Genomic DNA, 17,561 nt, shown 5'->3' with positions numbered 1-17,561 from the left:
TATAGGTATTTAATTAAGACTTTTGCATACTCATATATTTTCATAGAGTTTTAAAAAGTCAAGTGATATTCAACATGACTTTCAAAAACTCTATAAAAGTCTAGAGATATTCAAATTTTCAATAGACTTTTAATAACTTCGTGGAATTCATTAACATACAAACATTAAAGCCTAATGTACATCTATAAATTGTATTAGGTTCAATCCAAAAATTTGGATGGATTTTTAAAACTTCTAACTCATACACAAACTATTTATTTATCTCTCTGTCGCTTCACATCACCTCTCTTCTTATATTCTCTCTTCTCATCGATCTTTATCACTCTCTCAAATTTTCAAAATATGTCTCTATATATATTTTCATCTTTCCTTTCAAATTTTTCATTTTTTGACTGATTATTCATTTAATAATTTTTTTATTTTAATATCATAGAAAATTTTGAATTGGTAGAATTTATTTTGTGATTTTAATTTATTATTTATACAAATTAATGTAATATTCAATAATAATAAAAGATGATCCAAAAAATGGCGCTTAATTCTTAATAAATGAATAGTCTCGCAACAACCATGATTTTGTAAATTCTTTTTAGCATTTTCAATTAATATGTAAGCTATGATATTTTTATACAAAATTATATACACAATGATAAATAATATTCTTTTCACATGTATATTATCAATTCAAAAACAATGTTACATATTAATCAATTGATGTATTTTTAAAAATTTACAAATATGCATACAAACCCACATATATACACATGTAAGGATTAAATGATTTAATTTTTAAATAAGTAAATTTATTTATTAATATAAATATTGAAAACCTATTTCAAACTAAATATGTTATATATGTCAATTAATTATTGGTTCAAAGAAATTAATAAAAAATAATATGTTATAATTAAGTACAAAATTTATAAAATTACATTAAAAAATCACAAAAGTCTATAAAAATCTTGCAAAAAAGTTTACATAATCCACATAAATCCATTTATAATATGTGAAATTCTGTAAAAGTAAATAAAAATCTATCAAATCTGTAAAAGTCTATCATTTGAAAAAATCATTAAAAGTCATCAAAAATCTGAATTGAATACACCCCAGTTAATATAAAAACATATAATTACACATTTTTATTAATTATTAATTAGATAAAAATTGATAATTAATTTTTAATTGAATAAAAATTAAAATATTTTAATTTGGGATAATACTTTTTTCTTAAATATTACTAATATAAATTTTGAAAATAATTTTATGATTAATTAATTTGTAAATTTTTTTATTTTGTATTTGAAAAAAATATAAAAAAAAATAAATTTTGCGGGCCCACGAGTCCGATCCGGATTGGACTCGTTGGGTTCACGGGATGGGCCGTGTCCAGTCGGGTCTCGGGTTGTCCCTGACCCGTGGTCTTCCCTAATGTCAAACCTATAATAGTGTAGATAAATGATAATGTTTTCCAATTGTGAATTGATCAAGCTAGCCTTCCATATGTGTAAAACATTAGACATTACATTAATATTTTTGTACATATATTTATGTGTTACATACATACAAGGTAAAACTTCATTGCCACTTTAAATATAATTATAGTTTTTCAATTGTTGATGTCAAATTGGTTGATACATAATGAACCATGATTGTTAAGGAATTTAATAATTAATAAATAACCTTAATTTCTCATTTTTTTTCCATTTTAGCCATAAACAAGTATTTAACTTTACTTATAATATAAATATAAATGTAAATAATAATAATTATTAAAATGATATAAATGTATACAAATTACAAAGAAATTTTAAAGTTTATTGATAAAATCTCAAGTTTTTAGTATTATTTTTTAAATAATAATAAAGATATAAACTATATTATATGAAGTTCACAAAAATCATCATTGAAAATGTTTTGACTTATTTTCTAATAAAAATCAACAACGGTATCTATTCTATGCCAAAAAAAATACTGAATCTAATGGTATATAGATAAAATTATTATGAAATTGTTTAAAAAATGACAACAATGAGTTAAAAAAAGAGTAAGAGCAAGATATTCCTAATAATTCTTAATATAATGTTACCGTCAATAAATTGGAAGTTATGATTGTATGATGGGAATCACCAGTTGTGCAATTAATATATACAAATTAGAATTTAAGTGAGAAGTGAAAAACAGTCTAAAATTAATTTTCTATATATCTTCTTATGTTAAAATTCTAAATTTCTATATTTGTAATACATTTGAATTTGTATAAGGGAGGAGTTAATTTTAGCATTTACAATTGTAAAACAATTAAATTATGACAACTATATCACTTAGGCTGCGTTTGGTTTGGAGGATAAAATAAACTAATGATTAGTATGTAAATGATAAAAGAAATGATTGTGATAGAAATGTAATATATAATGTAAAATTGTATTATGTTTGGTATGATTTTTAAGTGTGGGATAATTTTGAATTTTTTGATGAAATGACAAAATTGTCCTTTTTTTTTCTTCCACTCCGGCGGCGGCGGTCCGGAAGAGGCGGCGACGGCTGGCGGTGGACTGCTGGAAGCGGCGGCGGCGGTCGACGACGGCGATGGTCGGCCGGAAGCAGCGACGGTCGGCGGAGATGGTCGGCGCGGCCGGAGGTGGCCGGCGGCGTTGGTCGGCCTTTGGCGGATGTTGCCCGTGGACGGTCGGTGGAAGGAAGTGGTGGTGAGTTTGAATTTAGGAGAATGGTAAAATTGAAAAAAATAGGATGGATTAAGAGTAGGATAAATAATCCTAAGAGGTGAGGAGGTATTATTTTAACCTACTTAATATAACCTAATCATACGTGAGAAAAATTAGACCATTATAAATATGTCATTATCATCATTCATCTTACATCTCTCAAATATTTTCCCATGATCATCCGTCGTAATTTGATCATCTCAATTAATAATTAATAAAAATTGATTATATGTTGTTATTAATAGCCCATTTTTATTTATTATCTCATAGATCACAACTTTCTCTTGTTAAATTTTATTATTTTTAATTAGCAAAAAGAAAAAAGAATTCAAGAAGTTGGGCACAATATGAATCTAATTAATGATAACCTTATAATAATAATTAATTGAATTGAAAAATACCATTATACTTACGTAATTATATTTTATTCTACTTCAAATTTAGTAATTTTTTAATGTTTAATGTATATAGAATTCATAGGTAGTTTCATGATTTTACATTTCAAATGATAATAAGAAAAATCTCAAAATATAAATATATAACGAGAACGAATTTAAATTTTCTATTTATAGCTTCAAACCTTAGCAAATGTAATTCCGAAAAAATGAGGGGATAATAATTATGATGATACTTGGCACTGCATATTAATTTAGAGTGGTGAAATTTTTCCCTTTTTTGAGATAGAATAGTGGTATTTCAATAAACATCACAATGTAAAAATAAGATGAATATATAGTTTTTAGAAAAAAGTTAGGTATTTGTAACATCTATGCATCATTCAAGTCAATTACGTTAAAATCTGTAACGTCTATTACCATTTAGCTTAATTAACTTGTATAAAATAATTGGTTGATTTCAATTATTAGTTTAAGGAAATGAATCCTCGTTTAATAAATTTGTAGAAAATGAATATTTTTTAGTTCACTACTTTAAACAAATATATCTTGGCCATAAAACGAGAATGAAGTACTTTTTTTAGTTTATTTTCAATTATTGTGTCTAAATATATATTTTTTTCTCAAAATATAATTTATGTTCATTAGCTTTCTTTAGCTAATATAATGTTTTTTTTATATAACTCATTGAATAACAAAATGCTGTTTTTGAAATATTTCGAATTTACGATATACACATGGTTATAGTTTAAAATATAACCTGAAATGAACAATTGCTATGTCATGTTCTTAGTTATTCTAAGAATTATAATTAAGCACTATTTTAGATATTGAAGATGTAATGTTTTTAATTTGAGGAACATATTTATCAATTAATTGATGTAATGAATAGAAAAATATCAACATTATATAGCAGAATATTTTCTTACACCCTTATATTGTTTAATTAATTAATTAAAATCCATTCATATCATTCTATTTACACTTATATTACTTAATTAATTCAAATATATTCATATTATTGTATTTGTATTGTTATGTTAGTTCAATTTAGTATTTAATCTGATAAGTCATTATTTTCAATTCTTATAATTTGTTTTGATCTATTTTTTTCTGAAAAAAATGTTGTTTGATGGATTATATCATGTTATGCAAGGAGTAAAATTTAATTTTATTATTAATTTAATTTTTAATTATATAGAATATGAATTCACATGCGAATTCACGTGCTTTCACGCTAGTTAATAAAATATGGCAATTGAAAACCCACTAGGAACACGAAATGCCACGTCCTACATAGAAAACAAATAAGATCAGTATTTCAAATGAGATATATGTCAAAACAGGTTAACGGGTGGGGTTGTCCGACAACTCGTCGCTACCAGTAGAGGTGGGAAAAAAATGTCGAAATAACGAAAAATCGTACCCAAAAAATACCGAAATTACCAAAAAAATCGATATACCGAAATTTTCAGTACGGTATGATACCGTACCGAAATTTTTGGTATCGGTACGGAATTATTTTTTTTTTGTCCGAAAATAATTTTTTATTATTATTATTTTTTTAAATTTAAGTTCGATATACCGAAAAAATGTCGGTATACCGAAAATACCTACAAAATTTTCGGTGTCGGTACGATATCCGATATGAACTTTTTTCATACGAAAATTCGGTATACCGAATGTGCGGTATCGGTATCGATAAAGAAAAATTCCATACCGATATTTACGTTGCGGTATACGGTACCGTAGATCGGTACGGTATACCGTACTGTACCCACCCCTATCTACCAGTCATTAAGGACCTCATGTATTTTAGACTGCGGGATGTGTCGATCAGACGGACCTAATTTATTTTACTTTGAAACACGCCTCAATTCACAATTAGACGGACGGGGCTAGCGGGGCGGGTTACTCTGCTGTTTTGGGATCAAATTGTTAACCCAACTCACTTATTTTATACGATGTGATGGGCCGGGCCGGGCCAACATGACGTACTTGCCCTATTTTGACTCATCTATTTCAAAGTAACAAAAATAATCAAGTCACATTCCCATACGCTGTTATGCAGCACTTTCTACAAGCTACAAGGATAATGCTGCATGATACCATCAGACACAGAACCTGAGCTTGAGCTAGTGATTGAGCTTTAGTCACGCACATCATGAAGGTCACATCGGGCGCCATAGAGCCGTGTTTCTTCCATATTCGTTGTCGCGACGAACTGGTGGCAAGGGTGGAGCCTTTCTTTAAGCAGAATACAGTATGAGAACCAGGATGACTTGTAGTGACTTGGTGACATAGCATGAATAAGACTCGATGATGTGCCAAATCCAAGGAGCATAAGAACACTGACACTCACAAATAGATACAATCGGGATAATCGGATCACGATTTGATGGACTAGATTCATCTGGATAGAAGGGATGCATCGGAAGGAAGTGCACCGACATGCGCGAAAGAACGCGATATGTAGTGCAAGGCTGTTAACAAATGGATCATATTTCTCCAAATTGAGGAGTCACAGCAAAAGGCCATGGACCTTCACAGTCAGATGCAATCTGGATTGCTAGGATACATGCAATAAAATGGACAGGATTGAATTGGATTTAAAAATTTGTATTTATTTAAGGATTGATGCTGTAACTCTTGGAAATTACAAATAAGACACTTGAATTCTTGAGAATAATTCCATTACATACAGTTGCATTGCATTTGTGCATTAGTTTTTTGTGTCTGAAAATGTGTTCAAAAACAGCTAAAAGTTCGAGCAATTTAATTGATTTCAACTCTTGCCTCGACTTTAAATCAACATTTTGTCTGGATAACTTAAACCCTTTTTGGTAACCAAACATGAATCTTTCGATTCATTTGGCTCTCATGCACAAAGTTAGGACAACTCAACAAGTAAATACAGTTGATAATTGAAAACTAAGTGCATGCATGATGTTAACTAGGCAAGCATAAAATCTCAATATTAGAGGTTGATTTCATATTTTTAGAGGGTGAAACTTAGATTTTGAGAAAATTATTCACGAAATTTAAAATTTTTCGACACGGAGGGAGCATCCTCTATGGTGCTACTAGCTAGCTACCAGCAGCAGGAAGGCAACTTGAAGGAGAAAGTAGAGGGAAGATGGCCTGTTCTTCGTATATAATCTGCTCTTTCTGATGTCTTCACAGCCATTTCGTTCAGTTTGGCCTCGGCATTTGCTCGTTGCTCCTCAGCTATCCTCCTGGTTGCTGCAAGCTTGTTCGTGTACTTCTCTTGGGCTCGAGATTTCAATCTCTCAGCTTTCGACTACACGAGAAATTTGTGAATCTTTCAACACTTTAATTATGGAATGTGTTGCGATAAGATGTTGTGTAGAAGTAGTTAATTCTAGTATTATACCTCTGTCTTTCTCATTTCCATTTCAGCTATCCTTTTCTGATGATTCTCCCAAGCCTGAATCTTCACCTCTTCGCGCTTGTACCTAAAAAGATCCATCGGTGAAAAAATATGCTAAACAATTAAAACTTGGAACAGAATCCATGAAATCAATCATCACCTTGCCATGTATTTTGCCCGTTCGGCCTCGTCCCAAGCAGTTGCTCGAATTTCTAGAGCATTCAGGTTTCTTGATTGATCAGTAGTCTTGCTCATGTTCTCAGCGATGTTATCGGGTTCTTGTTCTTCTACATTAGCTTTTCTTGCTGCCCTTTTCGGCTCGTTTTTCGCCTCACTTTCGGGTGCCATTGTTACACCACCATTTTGACACCTCAAAGAACTGGATGGCTCTGATGCTATAGGACTCCTTGGAGCCGGAGTATTGGCCCGAATCGGGGTACCCGCTCTGGATGGCTCTTGGCTAGCAATCGGTGTCATTTCTGTGCCCATATCTCTGACACACACAGATCTCACAACTGATTTAGAACTGTCAACAGGCTTGCTGATTCGCCATACCGACTCATCGCAGTCCATGGTTTTGGTTTCGACTTCATCTCGATTCATGCTCTCCGAGCCAGGGCAGTCGTTTTCCACCTCCTCTTCACCGCTTGAGTAGTCTTTCTTCGGCACAGGCACAATCAATCTCCGGTCATCCGCATTCGAATTACGTGGTGAGGCCTTGGCCTGATTCTTCTCCCCCCTGGACAGATTCACCAGCCACTTCTGAGCATCGTCCCATTTCGAAGGAGTCGGCTTTCCCAATGCCGTCCGATGATGATGTCCATTTCTCTTGTGAAAATCGAAACTTATGCAACTCCCACCGGATATCTCCTGTGTAGTGCCATTGTTCAAGCATCCCTTATCCTCTACACCTCTCATTTTCACAGTACTCAAATCAATCTAACTCAAAACAACCTCCACACTTCAAAATGCACCCAAAAAAGAACAAAACCAATGAAGTAGAAATAATTAAAGAAGGAACAAACTCTGCACATTCTGTGAGGCATTCATTCATTTGATATTCCCATTGGATTCACCGAAGAAAAGCAGCAAGGCAAAGCAAATGGTGCAGGGAATAAAAACTCGAGAAAACAAGAAACTTTCGAGGATGGCAGACTTGGGAAATGTAGTTCAGATCCACCGACTACTGCCAAAACAAAAAAAAAACCCCATTAATTAATTCCACTGTGCCAACACATGCATGGTAGTAAGAAACAAAGTTCGATTCTTTACAATAAAATACTCCAAAAATCACAAACGCAGCATCCCTTTTGTCACCAAAAGCAGAAAAACCACACTGAGGTGGGTTCAAACTTACCTTGACATCTTTTACTCACAGAGGAATCTTTTGAAAGAGTTCCAGTATCGCTGCCAAACATTTAAGTGTCACAAGTCTGTCAATTTCTCCAGATGTTTCAGAGTAATTTAATCAAACGAATCAGTGTACATGTAAGCAAAATATAATAATATGTAAATCTAAAACAGAAGTTAAAAAATGCATGGAAATGTCAGGTATTTGAAGAGCTGGATATTATACACAAGAATCCAATGGAATGGTGGCATGTGGATGTGATTCAGAATTTGATAATTTAATGTGTCAGGATCAGTTCCGGGGGCCATTTAATTTTGAGAGCGAAAGCTGTGATAATTTTTTCTCAGATATTTCACATGCAGAGGATTGGAAAGATAAATGCGGTGTCTGATAGTTATTTTTCATACTATTTTATGCAGATAGTGACCTTATTATAAATTGGGTTTTGTTTTAGATTTACAAATATATTATAATGTTCAATGAATTCCTTTTTCTAAAAATTATGTGTCCACCACAACAAACTATGTTACGGATGGATAACAATATTGCAGTAACCAACAATTCTAAGTAATTTATTTTAGGTGTTTTTCAGCTACTGCGTACAATTTTCAAACATTTCATCGGCAAAAGGTTTGGAAACACGAAAAATAAACTAGTGGAAACACTACATAAATACAGTTTTACAATTTCATGTTGATTTAGTGATTTAAAAAAAAAGAGAGGTTTTTAATTGGAAAAAGGCTCAAATTCAGAAAGCTTTTTGATTTAACGTGTAATATAATCAATCTCTTGATAAATTAAAATTACACATTCTCAACATATTATAATATCAATATATCAATATTTAGTATTTCATACATTATCCGAGTTGGTGTAGTAGGGGTGACCTCTTGGTCAATGGTCATATTTGATTATTCGTACTAGCAATTTTCGGACGAAATTGTCATATATGGCTTGTCTAGTGCGATTTACATGACTAACGTTGTGGTAAGCTGACGCAATACACACCGAAAGATAGCGGATAAATATTCAATCATCGCAAGTTCAGAGTGCATTATTCAATACAATCCGATGATCATCTTTTTGTTTGATCACCCAGTTAACTATGTCAGTTTTCAACACGATAAAAAATTTTAGACAACAAATGTAACATAAGATCTCAAACTCGAAAAAGAAAAGCAAAAAATCTCAAATTTATGGATCATTTCAAAATTTGTCATAGGATAAAAATCAACTGGCACCACAAAAGTTCAGGTAAACCAACTAGTCATAAGCTACTTGAGCTCGTAGATCACCTGCCTCATCGATTCCCATACAATCCATACTGATGAAATACGCGTGTGCTTGAGTCGCTAGTACAAACATTTAACAAATGCTTACAAAAAATAATTTAAGAGTCTATTATTGGAAGCCCATGTGCATAATTGCTCTCCAAACCAAGTTTGACATTGCCATTTCTGTATATTAGTGAAAGAAGGCCATGTGCATTGCCTTAGGAATCCAAAGATGTCATTAATGCCATGTTTGTATATGTACATGAAAGGCCACACTTAATTATTTATTTATTTATTTAATTAGAGGATTTATAACATGGCAAAGGAATTAAATAATTAAGCCAATGGATTATTTTAATGGATCTAAAAATGGAATAATAGGATAGGAGCACCAAGTATGTGGTGTGATTGTCAATGTATGGCCATGTTATGCATCTATCCCATCAAGAAACAATGTCCCATTAAATAGTACTTGTGAAAGTGGTTGCTCTACTCTTTACTATATTGTCTAAAATGGTAAAATAAAAAAGAAAATTTTTTGATTCTTGGCAATGCCCAGCAGTAAAAGATTGCAACTTTTCATCAAATTTTGAACTACTGGTATGCACTTGACAGTTCTCTTGGATCAAAATGGAAATCATCACTTTGTCAAATAGTTAAATGTAATTAGTTTGATTTATCTAATGAGTTCTGCTCTTTTTTTTTTCAGAATCAAATAAATTTCAGTTCAAATAGGTTCAAACATTTTTTTTATCTCACGGGGTGAGTAAAGAGAGCCAAAATAATAAAGAAAATTCAAAGTTTCAGAAGTTGAGGAACACAAAATGTATTATAATGTATATCTAAAATGATCTTAAGGAGCAAATGTCCCCCACTTCCTCCAATCCTTGAGATTTTGAATGGGTTTGGGCTGTATTGAATGTACAACGAATTTAACATCATTTGAGTCGAAGTTGTCGCACCACCTTTAAGTCGAATAATTTACATTGATTTCACTGGTATATTGTTGGATTTTGACAAGAATCTCCAGACAAAGTTCCCATTTTTATGTTTTTACTGTGGTATATGGGGTTAAATTCCAAATTTTAGCCAATGGATCAATAAATCGAGTGAAAAATGAGGAACTCACATGATCCAACGTGTTTGAAGATATCGGGTGAAAAGCTCCAGTAGGAGGCACAGCATTAGCACCCATACTATTGCCATTCAAGTGATGCACAGAGTGTAAAGAATTTAAAGAGGAAGTCTCAAAGTTTCATCTTGAATGATCCCAAATATGGTAATGCATCGTGATAGAGCACTGTTCAGCAAGCCATGTGGTTTTCCACTACAATTTGAATCCGTTCTGATATCTACAATTCATCAAATCAAACATAAACCAATAAAGGTACCTTAAAGCTAATTATTGTCCTTGTTCATGTCGAAAGAAGACATATCACAACTACAAGCTGAAATGAAATAAGTTATAGCCCATCTTGAAGAGTTTTCCAAGTTAAAGGGATATTATGGGACCTGATCTGTGGTTGTATCAATTGTAAGATGCATCAAACCCACATCGTTGCCACATGTTGACGATCGGTGACAGTGTCAAGCTTGGCCACTAGAGCCACCGATCAAATGAATGATTGTTGCAGTAAAAAGTCCCAACAATGCTCCAGCAATGACCTGACGTATGAACATATTTCAGAACAAAATGATCCCAGATTTTGTAAGAATCAAGATAACTTCGGATCATACAGGAAATGACGGTTAGTTGTCTTAATTAAGTGAAATACTGAAACCGTCTTTGGCCTCAAACCCTATCCAAACGTGGAAGAGAGGATTTGTGGCACTTAAAATATAGCGAGTTTCAAAAAATTGTTGCACTGTTATATCGGTTACAACTTTGGTAGAGTCACTGCACTATTATGCAAATAATAATGAGATCCTTTATGGTACCTGAGAAGGAGTGTGGCCAAGAAGTTCACGCAGAGGTCGGCTCTCAGCAAGAGGATGTTCAGCTGGAAGTTCGCATACTATTTGATTTAGAACCTGACATTGGCAATTTGGGAGGTGTTTCACGAATAAAATAGCATTAGAAACTCATAAACATGTAATTTATATGGGGTATATGTTTAGCTTTCTTAACTTTACAAGCGAAAATAGGTGGGGATGATTGGATATTTGCACAGGTATTGTATGTAATGGGCAAACAAAATCCACACACACCTCTGCTTGACGTCCAGCGTGTAATCTTACACCAGTTGCATCATACATCACCTGTCATGATTGATTGGTAAGACAAATCTACTGTAACAACATTCATAGCTAAGAGCAATTACTCATTTCCGACACCAGACAGTTAACATAGCTGTAGATGAAAATTATTGGAAATTTAGGCATTCTCTAACGTGAGTCGTCTCAAAGGAGGAAACAGGCATATGCCATTCTGACATCCTCAGGCAGCGAATGAATCATTATCCAACTCTCTTTCCGATGTTATGTTGCAAAACATGTCCATGTTTTGAAATCTATCCCAATTCGGACAAAACGCGGATTAGGAGAATTATATGGAAATGATCTGTTATCAACATTATTTCATTAACATTCTGCCTATGTTATCTCTATCTTCCAACTGAATTTTGATATTCAAAAAGTGCATGTTTTAACCTCTCACCCTTTTCCGTTCAAATAAGAATAGCTAACCAGAAATAAAAGGATAAACCTAACCTTTAAACAAAACCCTAGACATTTTCCACTTATTTTGGAAACACAACCTCGGCAATTGAAAAACTGAAGCACTCAAGAGTTAAAAGTGTCACACCATTGTTGATTCCCAACAATACGTAAACACACGTTTAGATTCCAATTTAACTCTCATGGATTCCATCAAATCGAGAAGAACTGGGCCAATCGAATTTGATACTTACCATGTCGTCGGTTGCTAAGATAAAATGCATTTTCTTACAGCAAATGTAGAAACACATGGTCACAAAAGGAAAAAAATCAATAGAAACCATACCACGCAAGCCAATATAAATGCAGTAGCAAACAGTGATCCTCCAAAACCGTCTTGTAAACCAACAGCCAGTGCAAGAGCGACTACTGTTGCTGAATGAGATGATGGCATGCCACCAGATCCAACAAGTTGCTTAAGGTCCCAATGGTTTTCCTTGTACCTACAGAAATACAACTGCCTTAAAACTTTCAGAAATAAGAACACAGGCAGTCACACAAACATGTGTTACAGTTTAACAACCAGAAAGTACAACATTCACAACTAATGTAATTCAAAAACAAGATCTGTCCTGAAAAACCAGCAGATATACCAATGGACTATTTTGTTAGTCATCTAAAGTGTTATTTAACTTTAGCTGAATTTAGTATGGAAAGGTATGGGTTCAGGGAGTTGAAAGGTGCCAAGTAAATCAAAGTAGATCAAACATTCAAAGCCCCCTCTCAATTTTCTTGTCTTGAAAACAAGCATAACATATGCATTTATTTTCATTATCTTAACCATCGCGGTTGAGTTCATAACTTTGGACGTTCTTCCCCAATGCAAAACATTCAATTTCAAGGTAGAAACAGTATCAGACTCCATCTTTGTTTCTTTTGTTTTTTAACGGGTAAGAATGGAGGATTAACATAGCTAATAGTGATTCAATAAACTGTCATTTATTCCATATGCAAGTTATTAATGCTGATATCTGATGCGAATTGAATATGATAGTCCATGGATCAGACCTATTGGCAACACCATAGCCCAAGAAGTTGTAAGAAAGTGGACTGAAACTAAAGATGCCCACTCTGAAGAAATTATTGCCGATTATTCTCGCAAACTTCAAAATACCAATGAGATTGGGAAAGCTCCAGAAGCACAGAAAAAAGAAACAAAACAAGCCAACCATTTGGGAGATGAAATGGTATGGACTCGTAAAGCTCCACGTTGGATGAAGGATTATGTTCCCAAGTAGCATGTTAAGATATCATAGAATTTTAAGAGTTGCTCATTACTGCTTAGAAAGCTATATGCATATGGGTTTGCAATTGAGAGAACAGAAAAAGTACAAGAATTTCTTTGCGTTCTCTATCCCTCTCTTCACGTGCCTCATTCAGTCTTTTACTTTCTATTCTACATACTTCTGGTTATTCTTCATTTGATTCTTGAAAGTTAGTTAGATTGAAATAAATGGAGTCGACCTCACTCAAAGAAGATTTAAAATATTGAATCTAATTAGTTAGATTCTATCAAGGTGCTCTCGTTGCCACGGCATCAAGGGGAATTGAGGACACATTGAAAGAGCAAGAATCACGCTTAGAAGGCATCTCCAAAACTCTTCAGCGGTTTCAAGAATTGATGCTAGCGATGGATTCTCGAATTGAAGATATTTCCCAGTGTACTATGAATAATTCAGATAACCGTGGACACGGCATTCTCGGACCGCCACTATTTAGTATTGATGCTAATTTTGGATCTGATGTTTCTCATCATTTGCGCTCTATGCGCCTTGAACTTCCTCGGTTTGACGGCTCAAACCCGGGTGAATGGATATTCCTCGCAGAACAATATTTTAATATGTACTCAACTCCTGAGCATTTGGGTCTCCAAATTGTTGCAGCATATTTTGAAGGTTCCGCGTCTACTTGGTACCAATGGCTGCAAGCTAATGGGCTACTCCGCACTTGGAAAGAGATTTTGGTTCGATTACGACAACGATTTGGTGCCTCTTTGTTTGAAGATTGTCAAGTTCAGCTCGCTAAATTGATGCAGATACATAGCGTGTCAGAGTACAAATCTGAATTTGAATTGCTTTCTAATAAGGTGTCTGGAATCTCTTCTTATTAGTTTTTATATTAAAAGGCTGAAACCGGAACTCAAACGTGAGTTACTAATGGTGCAACCTACTTCATTATTTCAAGCAATGGCATTACCTAGGTTATATGAGCAAAAGTGTCATGACATTCGAGGTTTGGCTCTTAAAGCTTCCGGTACACACATGTTCTCTACATCTCTACCGGCATTTTCCTCTAAAACCCACTCCTCTAGTTCCACTGTTCCTTTACCCAAACCAAAACCTACTGCATCTCCTGTACTTACGCAAGAGGGCCACCTAGTCGCTTATTTCAGCAAGAAATGGGTTTTCAAATGTCTGCTGTCTCAACCTATATTAAAGAATTACACGTAACCGAGGCGATTCTCAAATGGCGTCAATATTTGTTGGGCAGGCCTTTTGTTGTCCATACAGATCATAACAGTTTAAAAGAATTACTTGGCCAGATTATTCAAACACCGGAACAACAATATTTTCCGCGCAAGTTTTTGGGCTTCCAGTTCACAATTGAATACAAGTCCGGTCGAGCAAATGTTGCAGTCGATACTTTGTCATGTGTTTATGAAGATGTTGACCGTGGAATATATAGTCATTTTTTGGCTATAACAGGTCCAATTTTTCTATTCTTACGGAGATATGACAGATGAATACAGACGATGCTCACTTACGAGATTTACATCATCGCTTTCATTCTGGGGTCTTGACCGATGGTGCTTACAAGGTACAAGATGGAATTTTATTCTGTAAGGGCAAACTTTATTTGTCTTCTGAATCACCATTACGCACCTGCATTATCAAAGAATACCATGAAACACCGATAGGAGGTCATGCTGGGGTTGCAAGAACTTTGGCCCGTGTTATGGCTAATTTTTTCTGGCCCACCATGCGCCATGATGTGAAAGAATTTGCGTGTCGCTATTCAATATGTCAACATGTTAAGTACTCTACAACCCTACCATATGGTTTGCTCCAACCCCTGCCAATTCCCGACCAACTTTGGAATGATTTATCTCTTGATTTTATTGTCAGACTTCCCAAATCCAAAGGATATACAGTTATTCTCGGGGTGGTGAACCGATTGTCCAAATACACACATTTTGGTGCATAACCAACTCATTTTACTGCTATAACGGTGGCTGATAATAACCTGGTGGTCCGTTTGCAAGGTATTCCAAGATCTTTGGTTTCAGATCATGACCCAATTTTCAGTAGTCAATTTTGGAAGCAGCTATTTGAATTGCAAGGGACTACTTTACGTATGGCAACTGCTTATCACCCATAAACAGATGGACAAAGTGAGGTCCTTAATCGATGCTTAAAAGATTACTAGAGGGCATTTGTGGCTGATACACCCCACAAGTGGTATTTCATTCTTGGGTCGGGCAGAATATAGCTATAACACCGCTTTCCACTCATCTATTGGTATGTCACCGTTTAAAAGCTTTATATGGGAGGGAACCTCCTTCAATTCCCAGCTATTTACGCGGCAGTTCACATAATGATTCTTTAGACTCTACACTAAGCACACGGGATGTTATTCTATGAACTCTTAAAGAATACCTTCATCGTGCACAAAACCGCACAAAAATTCAAGCTAACCGCCACCACAAAGAATTACATCTTGAACCCGGTTCCTTCGTGCTTGTAAAATTGCAGCCTTACCGCCAAATATCAGTTGCAAAATGCAAAAATCACAAGCTGAGTTATCGTTATTTACGTCCCTTAAGCATTCTAGAGAGTGTTGGTTCTGTGGCTTACAAATTAGAATTATTTATGGGTAGCAAAACTCACCCCGTTTTTCATGTATCTCGATTGAAACCATTTGAAGGACCATTGCCAAGTGCCCCTCCTGTTCTTCCCGCAATGGTTGTGGCAAATAAGTTTGTTCGCTTTCCTTCAGCTATTTTAGCACAACGCGAGCTCTTTAGGAAAGGTACGCTGGTTCCTCAAATCCTTGTTCAGTGGTCCAATTATGCACCCGAGGACTCCACGTGGGTTGATTTTTCAACATTTGGTCATGAATTTCCCCAACTAGACCTTGGGGACAAGGTCACTTTCAATGGAGAGGGGAATGATAGTCCATTGAACATAGCTATTGACAATACCTTGGCCCAAGAAGTTGTAAGAAAGTGGGCTGAGACTAAAGAGGCCCATTCTGAAGAAATTATCGACGATTATTCTCGAGAACTTGGAAATACCAATGAAATTGGGAAAGCTTCAGAAGCACATAAAAAAGAAACAAAGCAAGCCAACCATTTGGGAGATGAAATGGTAAGGACTTGTAAAGCTCCACGTTGGATGAAGGATTACGTTCCCAAGTAGCATGTTAAGATATAGAATTTTAAGAGTTGCTAATTACTGCTTAGAAAACAATATGCATATGGGTTTGTCATTGGGAGAACCGAAAACGAGAATTTCTTTACACTCTCTATCCCTCTCTTCTCGTCTCTCATTCCGTGTCTACATATTTATGGTTATTCTTCATTTAATTCTTGAAAGTGAGTTAGATTGAAATAGTTGGAGTCGACCTCACTCAAAGAAGGTTTAAAATATAGAATCTAATTAACTAGATTCTATCAGAATAAGTTTCGATTTATCATCATGGAGCCACAGTCTTCAACAGTTCTTGGTGCTTACTTTGATCCTTGATTGTTTCTTGTTTCCATGTAAGTGATTTAATATCTTAATTGGTATAATATTTTGACTAACTATAAATCTGTCTGATGGCTCAAGACCCTTCTTTTAAAATTCCCCGACCACGACCATATAGATATTTTGTCAGCTATACACTTGAATCCAAGCTAAAGCGGGAAGCTGAAGAACCGCCAATAACGTAAGATGTAACAGAATTTTAGAAAGTTTACACATAAAAAGAACTATACCACACACATAAGATCTGATTCTTGATTACACCTAAACCAATTGAAACAATCAGAACCGAAGCAAATGAACACCAACCTAGATCATAACTCCAACATTTCTTGAATAAATTTAAATTTCACATAAATCCACCAAAGAATAGCAAAGAAACACACATAATAGACGAGATTTACCAGGAAGTGACGAGCTTTAAGGACTGGGCGATAGCAAACGCCAAGAGGGCAGACATCAACGGGCAATTCGTCAAAAATGAGGACGAATCATACGAGGTGGTCGCTCCAGCTGCTGCTGCAGTTGACTTTTGCATCGAATCTTGGATCATTCCCATGTTCGATCCCACCGTTTCATCCATTCCCATCTATTTTTATCTGTCTTTCGTCCTTCTCCAATCCTCAAAATTGACTTTTATATCAAAAACCGATCTGGGCTCCAATTATTTACGTCCTTTACTTCATCAATCTTCAACTGCGTATATATTCAGGTAAATAATTGCGCTCTAGACGCCTATTTTTGACGTTTTCAGTTCAAGAGAATGGAGAAAGAGAAAACGGGGGCTGAATCAATCTTGGGAAGAGAAGCGAGGAAGAGTCAGAGGATATGTTCGAGTCTTCAACCATCAATAAGTCGCGTGTTTTCACGAGTGATGTTCGGCTTTTTGGTTGGAAATGGACGAAGCTACGATGACGTGATATTGAATATGGATTCAAACATAACACTTGGATAATTAGATAGTTTT

At 34.7% G+C, this 17,561-nt stretch overlaps 2 protein-coding genes across 4 annotated transcripts; both read right to left on the bottom strand.

The window, feature by feature from the left end:
• Nucleotides 1–6,067: 6,067 nt before the first annotated feature.
• LOC140975417 (uncharacterized) lies at nucleotides 6,068–8,105 on the bottom strand. Of its 3 annotated transcripts, none has more exons than XM_073439121.1 (4): nucleotides 7,863–8,105; nucleotides 6,670–7,695; nucleotides 6,513–6,594; nucleotides 6,068–6,419 (listed from the first exon to the last, which is right to left on the bottom strand). In XM_073439121.1, exons 2-4 carry the CDS (start codon nucleotides 7,425–7,427, stop codon nucleotides 6,210–6,212), a joined length of 1,050 nt encoding a protein of 349 aa, XP_073295222.1. In that variant the 5' UTR covers nucleotides 7,428–7,695; nucleotides 7,863–8,105; the 3' UTR covers nucleotides 6,068–6,209. The 3 variants fall into 3 exon arrangements, with proteins under 3 accessions (XP_073295222.1, XP_073295220.1, XP_073295221.1); XM_073439119.1 differs by having other exon boundaries at nucleotides 7,867–8,105; XM_073439120.1 differs by having other exon boundaries at nucleotides 6,670–7,692; nucleotides 7,867–8,105.
• Nucleotides 8,106–10,437: 2,332 nt separating this feature from the next.
• Nucleotides 10,438–17,523, bottom strand: LOC140975416 (uncharacterized). The gene is made up of 5 exons (XM_073439118.1): nucleotides 16,999–17,523; nucleotides 12,136–12,292; nucleotides 11,343–11,393; nucleotides 11,073–11,165; nucleotides 10,438–10,799 (listed from the first exon to the last, which is right to left on the bottom strand). The coding sequence occupies exons 1-5, from the start codon at nucleotides 17,181–17,183 to the stop codon at nucleotides 10,722–10,724; spliced, it is 564 nt and encodes a 187-aa protein (XP_073295219.1). The 5' UTR covers nucleotides 17,184–17,523; the 3' UTR covers nucleotides 10,438–10,721.
• Between the last annotated feature and the right edge of the window lie 38 nt (nucleotides 17,524–17,561).

This window comes from Primulina huaijiensis, chromosome 4 (genome assembly GCF_012295235.1).
Source record: "Primulina huaijiensis isolate GDHJ02 chromosome 4, ASM1229523v2, whole genome shotgun sequence".
Lineage (NCBI taxonomy): Eukaryota > Viridiplantae > Streptophyta > Magnoliopsida > Lamiales > Gesneriaceae > Primulina > Primulina huaijiensis.
The sequence above is the reverse complement of the archived record's forward strand: the minus strand, read 5'-3'. Positions and strand labels throughout refer to the sequence as shown.